A 20000-nucleotide genomic window follows, 5' to 3' on the forward strand; every position below is an offset into this window, starting at 1 on the left:
TTGAATATAGTGAAGATCAATGAGGCCCTTTTCTTGATGCCCACTCGGATGAATTTCCGAGTGGAACTGATTTATTTGCCGCTTGCTCTGCTAACTCACCCGGTTCCAGTGTATGACTTATAGAAACTACGAAGCAGCTCTGCGAAAATCTTTTCGTGTGAAGAAACGCCTCCTAACAAGCGGAAATATTTTCCTACGGAAAAACCCGGCTCGTGATAAAACAAGTTTACTAATATGCGGAAATATTTCTATGCTTAAAAATATCCACTCGTGTGAAGCAAATCTTGAGTTTCTCAACAAAATATGACATTTGTTTATCCGTATTGATATTCCCCAGTTATATCTCAACTTGCTTTAGATGTTCCGCTGTACGCTTATAGTTAATGAAGATGTATCTAATAATAATTTGTGGTCTTGTCTGCTGGAAGGGATATTTAGTGGTAAGTCGTTAAACTCAGCTGTAATAAATAGAAATAAACTATTGCATTTAAATGCACTCTCTTTTCAAACAAGTTAGGATGGAATAGAATTTGCTATTTTATTGATCAATTACGCATTAATAGCCTGTTATGTATAACAATAGCTTTAGTTATTGTGTAAATTTTGAAATTTAGCTTTACATAGAAAAATCTTCGATAATTACTATAGTGGTAATTCCTTTTGTCATTTAATTTGACGATAGTTGATTATTTTGGAGAAATTATAGCGTGATTGTTTACTGATGAGCAGAATAAAAATTGATAAAGGATATCAAATAAATTATAGATTTAGGAAAAAAAAAATTCTAAGCTGTAGTTGTAGGTTCCATAATATACAGTTTTCAATATTAAATCTGATTCAAAGAAGGCTGGAAGGGATGAGTCAAGATTTTTGGGCAATAAGAATCAGGAGAATGAATATCAATATACTAATTGACTATTAAAATCCACAATTATATGGGTTTCATATTTAAAAATGGCTCTGATCGTTGTTTTAAATTCCTTGAGCTTACACACGAGAAAGCAGTGGATTGGCAGAGGTATTGGCAGCTCTAAATGTTTTAAAATATTTCTAAAAATCTCATTACTAGTAATGTCGTCCTCCTAATTAAAAGATGGAGTTGATAAAATTGATCAGAGCCATAATGGCAACAACTACGGAGAGCCACCGTTGCCGGATACTGTGGCGGACTGAGAGAGGCTGTGACTCGAAAGGCAGGATGAAAGCAACTGAGTAACTTTATTACAGAACCTCAGTTTATATATACATCAAATCCGGGCAAGAAGGGCCGAAAATATATAACATGCAATTTCATGTTCAACTGACAATCGGTTCTGTCGACAGTAACGGTAAAAAAAAAAAAAAAACTGACATGTTGATTCAGGTCGCTATCAGAGCGAAAATACAATGGATAATATATACAAAAAAGAGAAATGTCGTTACCATGTGCTATTGTTTGACACACGGTTGTTACATGCCGCCCCCCCCCCCCCTAAAAATGACATACTGTACATATCAAATAGGGCGCCCTGATCTAGAGAGGCAAACTGTAGGCGGGTCATCTGGAAAGAGATAAGCAGGTTTCAGACGATCAATGGAGACCCACACTTCTTTGCCACAAGTGCTTAAAAAAAAAAAAAAATCGTTACTATATACGATCCTGTGACAATACTATCATAAATCTATTGGAAAAGAGATCGTCACTAAGACAATCGTAGAGAATCCCCAATAGACGACAAAATATCCAGTTGCCCGGCGACCCCCTATTTTAACATGAAAACCGTTCACTTGTTAGATGATTGCTACTTCATTTTAATTCAAGGTTTTAACTTCAACAATCGCTTTACTTTAATTACCTTTATCCTCCATTTGTAATTTGTTTTAAGTTTACCTTTCAAATATTGAAAAACTTTTTTTATTCTTCAGCTGATGAAGCACTTTGAAAAAAGTGCGGAAACTCCTGGTAATTTAAAAAATACAACGCATAAAATTGTGGATATAATACCCAAGATCAAGAGACATGGCATGGTGTTTTATGTAAGTAATATGCTAATTATTCATAATGCAAATGAAAATCACAAACACAAAGTTAAATGTTTCTGAACATATTTTTAGCACAATCTATAACAAATCAAGAAATATTTAAAGAAATATAAATAACTTGTTGATAGAAAGTCATCCCGTAACTCTTTTAAACTCTTGGCGAAAACATATATGGGTCACCTTTATGGAAACATGGGGCATTGATGGTTACAGCAACAATAACAGAAATAGCCATGAGCTTGGCCCTCTCTTTCAGAAGTCTGGAAAAAAATAAAAAAAAACATATATATATATTTATATATATATATATATATATATATATATATATATATATATATATATATATATATATATATATATATATATGTGTGTGTGTGTGTGTGTGTGTTCTTTTCTTCTTTCCAGAGCATCTAAATGTAATAGAATTCCAGTGGATTCTAGTTTCTAAGTGATATTCATTATTAAAAAACAAACTCCAACTTGAGTAGGGAAAACATCGACGTTATTATGAGTCAAGAGTAGCCAATGCCTTGCCCTCCCTGTTCCTAGCTTGGGTGGAGTGGGGCCTTGGATGCTAATCACATGTTGCAGTCCCTTACCCCTGCCATTCACGAGATACCTTTCAACCTTCAAACTCTGAAATGTAAAATTCAATTGTGAGAAGAAAATACACTGATGAACTCCTTCAATGATTAAATCAGGCAACGTTTTCACAGAGAAAAATTATGTTTATCAAATAAATAATCACTTTTCATTTAGTTAGGGGTGGCCCTCTTCGATGTTTACCTTATTTGTTGGTCTGTTTTCTTTCAATAATAGAATGAGCTGCAAGAGAGAGAAAGATAATAATAATAATAGTAATAATAATAACAATAATAATAATAATAATAATAATAATAATAATAATAATAATAATAATAATAATAATAATAATAATAATAATAAAAATAATTTAAATTCTTATGTTAATAATAATAATTCTAACAATTCCAATAATAATGATAAAAATGTCTATAATCTTGATGATTATCATAATAATAATTTTAATTTTAATAAAAATAATTTTGATAAAAAATATAACAATGATTATAATAATTTCATTAATAATAATTTTTATAATTTCATTAATGATAATTCTAATAATTTTGATGACAATAATAATTCAAATAATTTCCATTATAACAGTTATTTTTTTATTTTTTCCATAATTATCATAATAATGATTTTGATAATTTCAATAAATATAATAATTTTGATAATTTCAATAAATATAATAATTTTGATAATTACCATAATAATTTTCATAGTTTCCATATTAATAATAGTTTTAATCATTTTATTGACAATAAAAATTTTGTTGAACATTTTGTTCCCGTTTTATTGGTTAGCTTATAAAACAAGATAGTATCGATGAAAAATTGTGAGATATGAAAAACATATAGACATACAGAAGAATAAAGATGACTTCAGGTTATTTTCATATCCATTCCAAAATTACTCTTTCGTGCCGGCCCCCCTCCAAAAAAAAAAAAAAAAAAAAAATGATAATGAAATAATAAAATAGTCCCATGTTATCTAACATGGATAAATGTAACACAAAATCTTCCGTTATACCCTTCTTGAGCTCTGGGGGTTAAAGTAACCTGTTTTCCCAACTAGGGCTGCAATTTGACCAGTAATAATAATAGTAGAAATGATAATAATACTTGACTCGCTTAGATATGATATCAGTCGTTGTACACTAAAATAATATTTATCTATTTACATTTAAGGTTTATTTACCAAATATACCATATTGTTATTATTTTCAGCAAAATATTATGAGAAACCATTTAATTCTAAGGAATTAATCTTGACTGACTTACATCTATTACCCTTTTATTTTTAAAGAAGTTACGAAAAATGGAAAATATAAAAGTCCACTTGGATAGAATATAGCCAATTCATATTAGGGTATCATTTTCTTTACAAACATGATATTTACCATTATTATGATATATACCAGTGTTTCTCAACGTGGGCCATATGGCCCCCTTGGGGGCCATGAGAATTTTTCAGGGGCCACAAGACAAAATTGGAAAAATGGGGGGCCATGGGGGGGGGGGGGGGGCACAGAAAATTTAGGACCCACAAAATATATTAATGTGTAATATTTTGAAATAAATCATTATTATGCTTCGAATATTCTGTTTATCATGCTTGACTTTAGTTTAAACATCATTCAATTCAATATACAGTACCAGGTAATTTTTGCAGACAGTGAAATATGTGCCTGCTATGTATGACCTCACTCTCAAATGAAAGTATGCGTCTCAGCAAACTGAAAAAGCATCTGGAGACTACACATAAAGACAAGAAAGACAAGCCGCTAGATTTCTTCAAAAAATTACTTGATGAGTTCCAAGGAAGGATGACAGTGAATCATATGTTTACCCAAAAAGTGGCAAAAGTAGATAGAGGGATGTTGGCTTCTTACAAGATATCAAATTTGATTGCAAAAGCAGGTAAGCCTCATACTATCGATGAATCTCTGATCATGCCGTCTGTGGCTGTAGTGCTTTCAACAGTCATGAATCAGAGTCCACAAGAGGTAACTAGTGTTATTCCTCTGAGCAACTCCTCAGTATCACGCCGCATTGATGAGATGGCAGCTGATGTTGAAAGCCAATTAGTCTCAAAACTGCAGGTGAATGAATTCTCGCTTCATCTCGACGAATCAACTTTACCTGATAATTTTGCTCTTCTGGTGGTATTTGTCTGGTTTCTTGATGTTCATGAAATATGTCAAGAAATGCTGTTCGCATTGAAATTAACGAATGACACTAAAGGTGAATCCATCTTCAAAAAACTTGAGGTCTATTTTGAGGGGAATAACATTACACTCAAGAACATTGTGGCTTGTGCAACAGATGGCGCTGCTGTTATGATTGGAAGGTATCAGGGATTCAGTGCTTACTTAAAAAAAGCTGTTTCTAATGTCGTTTGTGTGCACTGTGTTGTTCACTGGAAGCACCTGGTTGCCAAAAACCTAGCAGTACGTCTGCATGAAGCACTTGGGCATGTTATCAAGGCTATCAACTTGATAAAAAATAGTGCACAGAAAGATCGCCTCTTTCAGCAATTATGTGAAAATAACAATGAAGAATTTGAAAATGCGTTGCACACTGAAGTCAGGTTTTAGTTCCAAACACTTGAAATATTCAATAATTTCACATTTAAATAACCTTAACCTGAAATTACAAGGAAAAGGAAACTGCTTTACGCATTTTAAAAGAAGTGCTGTCATCTTTTCGCATAATTGCTGAAAGAGGCGATCTTTCTGTGCACTATTTTTTATTGCACTTTGGGAGTGTTATCTCTTTCTTTAGTGGGACAGAACTTGGACAGAAACTTGTTGATGCAAAGAGTGACATCTTATACCTGTCAGACATATTTGAAAAGCTAAATGTTCTGAACAAAGAGCTTCAAGGAAATAACTCCACCCTGTTTTCCTGCTAGGAGGCAATTACTGCATTAAAAGGGAAACTCAAGCTGTTCTGATTGAACCTTGGAAGACGAGAGTTTGCACAGTTTCCTTCCTTAGCAGTTATATCCACCAAACTGCTTGATGATGACCTAGCAGTGAATGTTGACCATCTGAAGAAGTTGCATAATGATATGGAAACTCACATCTCTGACCTACTGCAAATGACTGTGCCACACTGGTTTGCGGATCCCTTCATTGTTGATGTGTCTGAAGTTGATGTCACCCTACAAGAATGTCTCATTGAACTTCAGAATAACACAACAGCTCAAGCAAGGTTCAAGCATGGAGGACACCAGAAGCTGTGGATGAATCAAGATATGTATAAGTAGTACCCAATACTCTGGAAAGATGTGAAGTTGCTCTTACTTGCCTTTCCCACATCTTACTTGGTTGAGACTGGTTTCAATCGGGTGATGTGCCTGCTGTCAAAGACACGAACTCGCCTTGACATAGAAAAAAAAGAGGCAATTTACGTCTCGCTCTAACAGCTTTCAAGCCAAACACTGACAAGTTGGCAGCCTTGCATCAGTCACAGGGATCCCACTGAAACCTTTCAAGATAAAGCCAATTGTACCTACATGTATTCCTTGTTTTGTATTCCTTTTGTAAATAAATAAGTATTCAAATAAAATATTTTTCTAATTAACATTGTTATTTGATTTATACCTGAAATTAGTGTTTTGAGTACATGGTACTATTCAAGCTAGAACCATTAATAGACCTACTTCCCTAGGCGTATTAAGGTGATGGACGGATGGCGGGTGCTGGGGGGGTGCATTAGAACTCAAAGTTGGCATGGAGGGGCCACAAGAACTTGCACTGGATTGAAGGGGGCCACCACAAGAAAAAGGTTGAGAAACACTGATATATACGACACTTTCTGGAATATATCGTGACAGGCTTTCATTTTCTCAAACACATAAACGTAAAGGTAATATAGAAAAAGCTATAAAATACAAAAAAATCTTAAGTTAGTTTAGCCTTGACATGGGGAGTATAAGCACACTTGCATTAATTCACATTGTCTGCCTTTTGCTGAATTGGCAAAAATAATTAAATAAGAAATAAACAGATTTCAACTGATGGATAGAATATATCATTATTATTATTATTATTATTATTATTATTATTATTATTATTATTATTATTATTATTATTTTTTTTTTATTATAATAATGAATAGATAATATAATAATACTATCGAAGCAGTATTCCTAGTTAGAAAAGCAAGATGTTATAACCCCAAGTGCTCCAACAGGGAAATAATAGCTCAATGATTAAAGGAAACAAGTAAATAAGTAGATAAATAAATTACTAGAGAAAAATTTAACAATTGATATTAAACATTCCAAGAACAGTAACAACATTAAAAGCGATCTTTCATATATATACTATAAACTATTACTATGAACGAAGAGAACTTTATTTCTTCGTCTGATGTTTGTACAGATATTGGCATTAGTGCTTCGCTTCGGATCCCAAAACTTGTCTTGTATGCATCAATCACTTTCGCTTAGCGTAACCAAATAAAGCTATCTTTTTCACTCCATGTTTACTTCAAGAAGATTTTTTTATCGTTTAGAAGTTGTTTCTTAACTATTTAAATGAATATGCAAGTTTTATATATAATTATAGATGCAGCCATTTCTAGCACGCTGTAGGACAAAGGCCTCACACAAATCAATTACTACATTTTGGTTGGCCAGTTTTCATCACCACGCTGACCAGTGTGGATTTGAGATGGTGGGAGATCTTCTGATTGCTCATAGCAAACCAACTTAGTATGAATGGCCCTGACTAGTAGAGCATTGCTGATCATGGCGATATGCAAATCAATTCACCACTTTAAAGTATCCCCAGTATACAGTGTATATCTTTAACTGAGTGGCTTAGATCATCTCGTTTACGCCAAGCTGAACTCTTTCTGTTTTTAACTTAAAATTAGTAACACATCTGAATCTGTTTTTCTTATTTGATAAAATAATTACTTTATTTCCATTACTTTTCGAGTTAGAAGATTTGATTTAGAAAACTAGCAGTGTTTTGGTGAATACTTTCTTTATAGATCAGTAGAAAATGTTTTCATTGATTATTTTCACTTTTTCTAAGACAACGATTTTCTTGTATACAAAAAACTGTGATAGCTATCATCGTCATCATTATAATTATCATCATCATGATCATCATCATCTCATACGCCTATTGACACAAAGGGCCTCGGTTAGATTTCGCCAGTCGTCTCTTTCCAGAGCTTTTAATTCAATATTTCTCCATTCATTATCTCCTACTTCAAACTTCATAGTCATCAGCCATGTAGGCCTGCGTCTTCCAACTCCTCTGGTGCCCTCTGATAGCTATAATATTAGGAGAATAGAATTGATGATATGCAATATTACTTGGCTTAGATTTTTTTTTAGAGGTGCAAAATACAAAAAACACTTGTATACAAATAAAGGAACTGTACCCTCATTGATTATACAGTAAAGGGAAGCATCGAAAAATAACTTACTTTATCCTTTTTGTCAACTACCAAAAATTATAGTTTTTCAACATGCATACATTTCGTGAATCTTCGCCATCACGACATTAAGGAGTTTTCCAAAAAGATTTATTTGTCAAAAAACTTCCATGTTTGTCAGAAATTAATCTTGGGATGCAAGAAATTTTCTCACTAATTTAGGCCTCGCCAGACGGCAATCATAGTTGCTAGCTTTGACTTTCATGAGAATGACTTTTTTATGACTGCAAATTGCTGCCTTGCTTTAAGGGTTTTTAAGTGAACGTTAGAGTGATTTTATTCGTATATAAGGGATGATTTTCAATCATAAGGAATATTATACGAGGAGGATGTTTTATAAATTGAACAAAATGCTTTAGAGCTTCATCAAAGGAAATTCTGTTGAAACCACACACCTGACCCACCAAAAATAATTAATGCAGAAAGATATTATAGTTATAAATATGAAAGATAATAAGATCAGAAATGGACTAAGTTATTTTGGATATTTCAAATGGATAACTACTGTACTCTGAATCTTCAGTGGCTAATTTCCATTTGGCAAGGGTTGAAAAGACCCTTTAGCTATGTTAAGCATATCTTCTAAGAGAAGAATGTACCAACCGTGTGTCACACAATTGTACATAATTATTTTGTATATATTATGTTTGTATCTGCGCTCTTCCTTCGCACTAAAAAGAACCTGAATGATCATATCTCCGGTTTTGCTCTGTAATATTGTCTGTCTCTCGAACATGTTATGTCCTGTTGCCTTGAGGTTTTGTATATAAAGGAGAGTGTTCCTTAATAAACAACTCAGTTGATTGTATCCTGCCTTTGAGTTCACAACCCTCTCTCAGCTCCGTCACATTGGTGACCCCGGAAGTCGAGTCGCTACCACCGCTTTCCACCCCCACCCCCTCGCCCCTTCATCGTTGGTACTATGACGGACTCTACGGCAGTTGGTGCTGCAGCCGCTCCATTCAAACTTTCATCGTTTGCCAGCGGAGAGGCATTTGCTTGGTTTCAGTGCGCAGAACTCCAGTTTCGTATCAGAGGCGTGACTCGCTCAACCAACAAAGCGGATTATGTTCTCGCGGCGATACCCGAGGACACCTTCCCAGAAATATCCGACAGGCTTTGTGAACAAGGAGACACCCCAATAGCGTATAACGCCCTCAAAACCTACCTTCTGCATCAGTATTCGCCGTCGCCAGCCGCCCGTATAGCAAAGCTTTTTCAGCTTTCGCAACAACCGTTGGGGTACCAAAGGGCTTCGCTTGCCCTCAGGGAGATGACCAGTATCGCTCGCCTTCAACCTGCCGCAGACGGCTCTCCTCGTGAGGTGAACCTACTCCGTGCCCTTTGGATACGCCGTTTACCTGAACCTGTACGGGCTGCCATACCCGATGTCGATAGTTTACCCATAAAGGACTTGATGACAAAAGCCGACGCCCTCATGGACACCCACTTCAAGACCTCCATCAACGCCTCCACCCCAGACGACGAGGATGCCTATTCAACGTCAACCGAAGCTGACATGAATGCCGTAGGACATACACGCCTACCCCGTGACGTGCCGAAGCGGCGACAAAGCCGCCCACCACCCACCAATCGCTCGCGCCCCAACGAACGACTTCTACAGCCACTTACTACCTCCCATCCGCCGCAGTTTTGCTACTACTACTCCAGAGTCTGGGCAACCGCGATGAAATGTGCCAAGGATTGTCAGTGGCCAAAAAACGTGTAAGTAGGCCATCGCTTGTGGCGGTGGCCTCCCATGTTTCTAATCTTTTCTTTTTACAGGATGCAGGAACGGGCGTGCGATTTTTGGTAGACAAGGGTGCTTGTCATTCTCTTTTGCCAAGGAAACACTTCAAGGCACGACGTAGTCTTTCTACATCTGCCGACGTCCGCTTGGTAGCTGCCAACGGATCTGCGATATCCACCTACAGTTACGAGAACCTCACATTATCGTTCGGAAACGGTAAATTCAATTGGAAGTTTCTCGTTGCTGACGTCACAATGCCAATCCTCGGTGCGGATTTCCTCTCTCATTTCCACCTTCTGGTCGATGTCGCCCACCGACGATTGGTCAACGCAGACTCGTACTTGTCGACACCTCTTCAACCCGCCCCCTCTAACCCCGCTCTCCACATCAGCGCACCCACGGATGCCTACGCCCACCTCCTCACGTCGTACCCGGAAGTTTTCCGTCCAGAACTTCGCCAAACGCCCACAGTTCCTGCCAAGCACGGTATTTATCACCATATCAAGACGACGGGACCCCCAGTCTTCGCAAAATTCAGACGTCTGGCACCGGAACGATTGGCAGCCGCCAAACAGACGTTCGCCGAAATTGAGGAAATGGGCCTTTGCCAAAAGGCCTCCAGCCCATGGTCGTCACCCTTACACATCGTTCTGAAGAAATACGGCTCCCTCCGTCCGTGCGGGGATTACAGGCGCCTGAACATGCAAACAGAACCGGATCACTACCCCCTCCCAAACATTGCCGACGTGACCTCCTACCTGCACGAAGCAAAGGTTTTCTCGACGCTCGACCTCCTGACGGGGTATTATCAGGTGCCTATGAACCCAGAAGACATCCCCAAGACCGCCATCACCACTCCGTTTGGTACATACACCTTCAATTACTCCTGTTTTGGCCTTCGTAATGCTGGGGCAACGTTTCAACGTCTCATGGATGGCATCTTAGGGGACCTCCCTTTCTGTTTATGTTATGTGGACGACATACTTGTGTTCTCCTCCTCAAAAGAGGAACACCTCCGTCACTTGCGCATCGTGCTCGACCGCCTGCAACAAAAAGGCCTTGTAGTCCGGTACGACAAGTGTACCTTTGGCGCCAATGAAGTGTCGTTCTTAGGGCACCGTATCACTCCTGTAGGAGTCCATCCCCTCACTGAGAAGGTAGCAGCCGTTCAGAACTTCCCTGTGCCCTCGACCGTCAAAGCTCTGCAGGAATTCTTGGGCATGATCAACTATTATCACCGTTTTCTGCCAGCCATTGCCGCCACTCTTGCTCCCCTCTACGCCTCCCTCAAGGGCAAGCCAAAGGACCTGAAGTGGGGTCCCCTTCAAGAAGCAGCCTTCTGCAATGCAAAGAAGGCCCTATCAACTGCTGCAGCTCTCACTTCTCCTATCCCACACACCCCTCTCCTTCTCTCCAACGATGCCTGCGACGTCGCTATTGGTGCAGTACTCGAGCAGGTGGTCAAAGGTTGGCCCCGCCCATTGGCCTTCTTCAGCAGTAATCTGTCCAAGGCAGAATCGGGTTATTCTACCTTCGATCGAGAATTGCTAGCGGTACACTTGGCTGTCCGTCACTTTCGCCATTTGTTAGAAGGTACTCCCTTCGTCATTAGCACAGACCACATGCCTTTGGTGCACTCATTCACTCGACAGTCTGACACCTGGTCCGCCCGTCAACGGCGACATCTCTCCGCCGTGGCTGAGTACAATTGCAGCCCCCAATACGTCCCTGGGAAAATGAATCCCGTTGCCGATGCCCTGTCAAGAAACACGTTGGCTGCCGTTCAACTGGGATTGGATTACAACGCCCTGGCTGAAGCCCAACGACAGGATCCAGAGTATCCAGCTTGTAGGACATCCTGCACGTCCCTCCGTTGGGAAGACTTTCCCCTCGAAGACTCAAACACCACCCTCCTCTGTGACGTCAGTACTGGTAGACCGCGACCTTGGATTCCTGCTCCCATGTGCCGACAGGTGTTTGATATCATTCACGGCCTTTCACATCCCTCGTGCCGTTTTACTGCACAGCTGCTGAAGGCAAAGTTCATTTGGCTCGGCATTTCTAAGGATGCTAAGGATTGGGTCCGCGCCTGTACTTCTTGCCAAACTTCCAAAGTACATCGACACACGGATTCAGGAGTGGGCACCTTTCCTCAACCTCAGCGTTGTTTTGCACACATTCACGTCGACGTTGTAGGCCCCCTACCCACACCACAAGGACATCGTTACCTGTTTACCGTCATCGACCGCTCCACTCGTTGGCCTGAAGCCATTCCCATGGAAACTGCAACGTCCGCCTCATGTACATCTGCCTTACTCTCTGGATGGATTTCAAGATTCGGTATCCCTGAGCATACTACTTCTGACAGGGGAACCACTTTCCCCTCTCAATTGTGGACGTCATTAGCGAATCTCCTGGGCATCACCCTACATCAGACAACGGCCTACAACCCCGCTGCCAATGGAATGGTTGAACGTTTTCATCGCACCCTCAAAGCAGCTTTGATGTCCCGCTGCAAGGATTGCAACTGGTTTACTCAGCTTCTCTGGGTCCTCCTGGGACTAAGGACCACTCCTAAAGACGCCCTCGACGTCTCGGCAGCTTAAATGGTGTATGGCGACCCGTTGGTCGTCCCTGCCGAATTTTTTCCTTCTACAACCTCCTCCGACGATCTCCAGCGCATGCGTCACGTCGTGGGAAAATTTACTCCGTGCCGCCAGACTTACAAGCCCCCAGCAAAGCATCACATACCAACGGACTTGCACTCTGCAACGCACGTCTTCCTGCGCATCGACACTAGCAAGCCACCACTAACGCCCTCTTACACGGGCCCTTTCCTTGTGATCCGACGCAGTCCGAAAGCATTCCTACTAAACATTCAGGGGAAAAGAAGACTGGGTCTCCATTGATCGTCTAAAACCTGCTTATCTTCTGCCAGATTACCCGCCTACAGTTCGCCTCTCTAGATCAGGGCGCCCTATTTAACATGTACAGTATGTCATTTCTAGGTGGGGAGCCATGTACCAACCGTGTGTCACACAATTGTACATAATTATTTTGTATATATTATGTTTGTATCTGCCCTCTTCCCTCGCACTAAAAAGAACCTGAATGATCATGTCTCCGGTTTTTCTCTGTAATATTGTCTGTCTCTCGAACATGTTATGTCCTGTTGCCTTGAGGTTTTGTATATAAAGGAGAGTGTTCCTTAATAAACAACTCAGTTGATTGCAGCCTGCCTTTGAGTTCACAACCCTCTCTCGGCTCCGTCACAGGAACATTCCAAAATCAAATCGTTCTTCTCTGTAACATGGTCTTCCACGGTCTTGTGGTAGCAATATCTGGCTTGGGGGTACACTCGGGCATAATATTCTATCTTTTTCGATAATTCTTTATCTGCTTATAGCATCTTGCTTTCCAAGCTACTGCTGTAGTTTATCTAGCAATAATAATAATAATAATAATAATAATAATAATAATAATAATAATAATGTACCATGGTTTTCTACCATCTTGCGTAAGAATTCTCTTGCTTGAGGGTACGCTCAAACACACTATTCTATAATTTTCCTTTTTTTGGAGCCCGTGGGCTAGTATCATTCTACTTTTGGAGCCCTTGGGCTTGTAGCATTTTGCTTTGGAGCCCTTGGGCTTGTAGCATTCTAATTTTGGAGCTCCTAGGCTTGTAGCATTCTACTTTTGAGCCCTTGGGCTGGTAGTATTCTACTTTTGGAGCCCTTGGGCTTGTAGCATTTCACTTTTGGAGCAATTGGGCTGGTAGCATTCGTCTTTTGCAAATAGGGTTGTAACTTGGTAGTAATGATAATATAATTTGTATTCCTATCATCTTATGAGCAAATTTAATAATAATAATAATAATAATAATAATAATAATAATAATAATAATAATAATAATAATAATAATAATAATAATAATAATAATAATAATAATAATACGAGTATTATGACTTTTAGATTAAAGTTTATTCAGAAATCATATCACTTTAATATATACAAGTTAAGTTCTTGCCCTCAAAGTCTCTCTTGTTTCAAGAATATATACGAAATAAATTGAACGTTTCTTGGTGTCCGTAAATTAAGGGAGGAAAAAAAAGATAATCTGGTGGAATTTCAAGGATTGAAAGCAGGTGAAGATTTTAGTTGTAATCTTTTTAAATAATTCTAAGGTAATTGATGAAATTTTTTTTATTTAGTTGCTTTCGTCTATTACAGTTCACTTTGGTTTAGCGTAACTTCTTATCAATAAATCACATTATTATTATTATTATTATTATTATTATTATTATTATTATTATTATTATTATTATTATTATTATTATTATTATTATTATTATCGAAGTTGCTGACATAGTTGGAAAATAAAAATACTGCAAGACAAAGGGCTCAAACAGGGAAAATAGCCCAATGAGAAAAGGAGAGAAGGAAATACAATCATAATATATATATATTCAAAGTAATAAGTAAAAATACATAAAAAAAATAACACATAAAATCAGTCCTGGTCTTGTATATGAGGCATTTCTTATCTCCGCCAGACATTATTCATCCGTTTCACGTATTCAATCAACATTTTCCTATACCAGGTGCCCTCAACAATATTACGTGCAAATAACTCTTTTCCTATTTTTTTTTCTCTTATTTTACTCCTGGACAAAATCATTTTTCTTCATAATCGTGTTGCTATTATTCTCAAGATATTTTAGGTGTTCAATAACATTTCATATAGTTTATTTATTTCCTTATTTCCCTTCCTTGTTAGATTACTTGTCCTTCATTACGCCCTTGGGCTTACAGCAACCTGCTTTTCCAACTAAGGTTAGAGGTTAACTAGTAGCAACAACAACAACAACAACATTAATAATAACAACAACAACAACAATAATAATAATAATAATAATAATAATAATAATAATAATAATAATAATAATAATTTCTGTTCATGTCATATTAATGACTTCGTGTGTAATTATCTATTCCATTTTTTTACTGCTTTGCTTTGAATATTGGACCGCTTTATTTTACCTCAAGTTTACCTTACAACAATTTTGAAAAATGAACGGAGAAGGAAATCATGTATAGATTTTCTCGGTGTCATTGACCTTCTATGATAGGACACCAAAAATCTTCAAATCAATCATTCATTCAGTCCTTCGAAAATGGCCTTATGATTCATAAAGAAAGCAATATTTCGAACTCCTATTATTTGGGAAAATTAAATAAAGAAAAAAAAGTAAAATAAGAATCCATTGTTATTTAACAGTGATATTTAGTGCTTTTCCTAATATTTTCATCCAAGCCATATTCCACCAACAACACACACTAAGAACCTATCTCTAGCTGGCATCATATTCCCTAAATAAAATCGAGGGACCAGAACACTCAAGGGCTGGGAGAGGGGAAGTTGAGGGGGGAGGGGGAAGCAGGAAATGGGTAAGGCGAGATTTGGGGGGATGTGTCAGAACGAAGTTAACTGGTGAATCAAGGGGAATCTCTCCAAACGTTCGGATGTCTCACGAGAATGACACTCATGGCTACCCATCAATTTAAACGAGTCGGCCTTCGAATTGATTTTTTTTTTTCTCTCTCTCTCTCTCTCTCTCTCTCTCTCTCTCTCTCTCTCTCTCTCTCTCTCTCTCTCTCTCTCTCTGGGAAATTGACATTGGATTCGACTAGATCAATCTTTGGTTCTGAGTTGAATCGAGCCATTTATCCTAACAAAGAGACGTGGTTTAAAATAGTACTTTTCATTTTAGAGATTGTGTTTATGATTGTAATACGTGCCATCACTAGGAATTAGTCATTTCTAGTCCTTTTATAACAAAAAACATCCAGAGAAAATATGAGGTCATATTGTACTAGAGGTACCTTTATATATATATATATATATATATATATATATATATATATATATATATATATATATATATATATATATTGTCAAGTTTTCACTCCACTATTGTACATATTGAATATTATAAACTGTTTTTAGTATTTTCTTACTTTCTTTATGCACGCCCTCTGTTGATTGCTTTCTTCACTTTCATCCTTCCTTGTCCAGAGCAAAGTCTCTTTTCCCATTATTCCTCCTTTATGTTCTTCATTTTGTTTACTTTGGTACTTCAAATTTCTTGTTAAGTTAGGTGTATTCTTCCTGTTCTGAAGACAGTGTTCGTGGCTCTTTCTCCTATTACTAAGTGTATTTTGTTATTTAGATATGTTGAATTGTGTTGAATTATTGAACTATTTGCCATATGTTTAATTATTATAGTGAAATGTTTTGTTGAAACTATTTCGTTCATGTATAAGTGTTAAGTAATTAATGTTAATTTGTATAATTAGTAATTAATAATTATAATAAGAGATTGCCGAGTTTCGTTCACCCGACCATGGTTTCGCACAGTTGGGATTTTATTTTGGTGGAATATTATTTTTATTTTGCTTCCTACTGAGTGTTAGCTGAGGCCATCTTCAAGCTAAAGTATTTACCACTGAATACGAGGACATTCAGTTTAGGCATGTCATAATTTGGGGGTCAGTCCGGGATTCCAAATCTGTTGTGTGACTATAAACTGTTGAAATGTTTTTGGTGAATTTTTAAGAACTGTTGGTGAACATGTCCTGATACTGTGCTTCATTGATTTGTACAGTTAGTGCCACGCTACGCTGTTCTTCGCCTTCATTAACTGTGTTTGACAGTAGTTACCAGGCAAGAATACACCTCATCTCTCCTCGATCCAAGGTAAAGTATTTTTGAAGGATAAGTCGATAACAAGTGTTAATTGACAGGGATCTCTGTGTATATCGCCTCTTATGCCCGCCTCATTAATATTTTCCATAATAAAGGTCACCCTCGCTATCATATAAAAGTGATAAGTTACGTTAATCTTGCGTTACCTTGCTCATCATTGATTAGCTCCAGACCTTTCGGATTAGCAAAATCCACTGTACTCCTTTTAAAGTCTTCTCATTGCGGAAGTTTTAGTTCATTCTCACTTTTAGTGTACCTCGAATACTCCGTGATTCCAGACTTTCTGTAATTACTGAATTGCGCTAGTTTAACAACCCCAAGATTAGACATGTGGTTTAGTCAAGTTGCTGCGTATATCTTTAGGTAATTACCATTCTGTAACTAGCAGTTGTTATTCGTATTTAAATACTCCTCTCGCTGTCTGTTAGCGTTCTATTATAAGTACAGTAATAGCGTTGGGCTGCAGTTACCTAAATTTATCATTATAGGTTCTCGGTAGTAAATATAACTTGTTACATTTGTTTACGTTAGGAGCAATGTACGTGTGGCTACTGTTAACTTTATTTTATAAATATGATTACTGTTTAGAATGATTAACAGAGTTAATGTGTTCGCGTTTGGTCAGCCATTCATTGTTAGGTAGGTGGGATTTGTTGTATTTACATAATTGTGTAGTGAGTAATTAAACCTTGTTCAAAATGCCTTTTAATCTAGAGAGCTTTGCGGGAAACCCCAAAGAGGAATTATCTACGCTCAGGTATGCTACTAAACAGGATCTGCGTGACCTAGCAGCAAAATGTAACATTGTGGTTGATCCTGCTTATGTGAAGGCTAGATTACTGAGTAAAATTTTGGGTTATTTAATTAACCAAGATATTATTGCAGATGATGAAGAAGTACAAGCACTCAGAATTGCAGCAGGAGTACTTCCGCCTGTTCCAGTAGATACAGAAGTAGAGAAAATAAGGCTTCAATTGCAGTTAGAGAAGGTAAAGAAGGAAACGACCGAACGGGAGCTCTATCTAGAAGAGAAGAGAGCAGAAGCAAGAAAGAAGGAATGAGAAGCGGAGATAAGACACCAGAAAAAACTCCAGGAGCTTTCTTTAAGTAACAGAAAGGAAGCCCCACTCCCTGCTACGTTCGAAGCTTTTAAAGCCAGTAAGCTTGTACCTGATTTCGACGAGAGAGATCCCGAGGTTTTCTTCCAGAACTTTGAACAAATCGCAGAAACCTTAAAATGGCCTGTAGAATTCTGGTCCTTGCTCATCAGGAACAAAGTCAAGGGTAAAGCTGCATTTGTTGCTTCACAACTGGTAAGTGAAAAAGACTATATAGTATTAAAGAAAACTATCTTGGATGCATACTCCATTACCATAGAAGGGTACAGACAAAATTTTAGAAATTCTGTTAAAACTTTCAACCAAACTTTTGTAGAATTTTGTAGTCTCAAAAATAGGCAGTTGAATAAGTGGTTAGAAAGAGCAGGTGTTGATAACTTTGAATCATTTAAGAATTTGATTCTTCTAGAAGAATTTTCGAGGAAAGTGCCTACTCATATCTCAACCTTCATTCATTTTAAAGGTGAAACACTGATAAAGAAGGCAGCTAGTCTCTCCGATGATTACCACTTAATCCATAAATCACAAAAGGGTCAAACTAACAAATAATCTCCTTCCTTTTCCAAATCTCCCCAGGTATCCTGTACTTACTGCAAGAAAGAGGGCCACACTATTGAAAATTGTCCACTTCCCCAGTGCAAAACTTCAAAAGCAAAAGGTAAAAATGCCCAGTCAAGGAGCACATGCCATGTGACTACTCCGATGGAAGGGTTGCAGCCGTTTGAAGGATTTATTTTTGATGGTACTGTAAATGGTACTTCACTGAAGTGCCTCAGAGAGACTGGTTCCTCTCAGTCTATATTGGCAGACTTAGGTTCGAAAAATCTAACTTACACTAGGGAGTTTGTAACCATTTCAGATTTAACCTCTTCCAGGACTCTGCCTCTTGCTGAAGTGGAAATTGTTAGTCCTTACTTTACAGGAAAGGCTAAAGTAGCTGTGTTAAAGCAAGCCTTGCCGTGTTCTCCAGTAGAGCTGATCTTGGGTAATGATCTAGCAGGGTCACAGGTGAAAACTAATTTTATTATTTCAGATCCTGATTTCGTAATCCAAGAAGAAAGTCCATAGAATCTCCACCAGCTATAACTCATGTTGTGACTAGGAATACTTCCAGGGCAGGACACTTGAAAAGTGAGAGTAAAACTACTGGAAGAACTATGGAGGCCTTAGACTTGGTGAACGTAGGTAAGAAAGAGTTTACAGAGCTACAGAAAGAGGACCCCAGCCTTAGTGAACTTTGGAAAAGGGTGAGAATTCCAGATGAAAATCCAAAATTGCCATATTTTTATGTGAATAAAGGTATTCTCTGCAGGCATTTCAGGTCGCCACAGATTAATTCTAACCATACTTGGAGGGATTGCCACCAAATAGTCATTCCTCAACCTCTAAGACTTTCCTTGTTAGACCTCGCTCATTCTGCAGAATCCCACTTAGGGGTCAACAAGACCTACAAAAGAGTAAGTGAAGACTATTATTGGCCAGGCCTTGGTAAAGATATTAAGAGCTATGTTGCTTCATGTCACTATTTTCAGGTTACAGGTCAACCTAACCAGAGAATCCCGCCAGCACCACTCCAGAACGTACTAGTAACCAAAACTCCTTTTTACAAACTCATCATAGATTGCGTTGGTCCCTTACCAAAGACTAAGAGAGGGAATGAATACATACTGACTGCTATGTGTCCCACTTCAAGGTACCCTTTGGCATTTGCAATCAAAAACATAAATGCAAAGACTATATTACTTAACCTTAGGAAGGTTTTCACTGTTTTAGGATTTCCCTATGAGTTACAATGTGACCAGGGAACTAATTTTACAAGCCATGTCTTCAAACAAACTATGCATACATTGAATATTCATAATGTTAACTCCTCTATATATCATCCACAGACAAATGGTGCCCTGGAAAGGTTCCATCAAACCTTGAACCTTTTGCGTAAGTACAGCAGTGAAACGGCAAATCATTGGGATGAGGACCTCGATCTCCTAATGTATGTTTTTCGATGCACTCCACATGATTCCACAGGGATATCTCCCTTTGAGGCATTGTTTGGTCGTCTACCACGAACTGTATTGGGTATGGTGAAAGAAAATATTTTGCATCAAACCAGAGGAGACTACTAACACGTTGCAATATATTAAAGACCTTAGAAGTAAGTTTCACCAGATAAATGATTTGGTATGTTCTAACCTCCTTTCCTCGCAACAAGTAATGCAGCAACAGGGGAACAAGAAAGCCAGGTTAAGGGAGTTCCAGAAAGGTGACCAGGTACTTTTATACCATCCAATTCCAGGAGC

At 38.0% G+C, this 20000-nt stretch overlaps 1 protein-coding gene across 1 annotated transcript in view; it reads left to right on the forward strand.

Moving 5' to 3' along the window:
* The window catches only part of LOC137625617 (uncharacterized), a 48607-nt gene extending 29836 nt beyond the window's left edge, over window positions 1-18771 (forward strand). The window contains exons 2-4 of the mRNA XM_068356527.1: window positions 1906-2016; window positions 17668-17898; window positions 18280-18771. Coding sequence (XP_068212628.1) covers window positions 1906-2016; window positions 17668-17898; window positions 18280-18771 — 834 coding nt within the window. The remainder of the gene's footprint in view (window positions 1-1905; window positions 2017-17667; window positions 17899-18279) is intronic.
* The last annotated feature ends 1229 nt before the right edge of the window (window positions 18772-20000 follow it).

Source organism: Palaemon carinicauda, chromosome 32 (assembly GCF_036898095.1).
Source record: "Palaemon carinicauda isolate YSFRI2023 chromosome 32, ASM3689809v2, whole genome shotgun sequence".
NCBI lineage: Eukaryota > Metazoa > Arthropoda > Malacostraca > Decapoda > Palaemonidae > Palaemon > Palaemon carinicauda.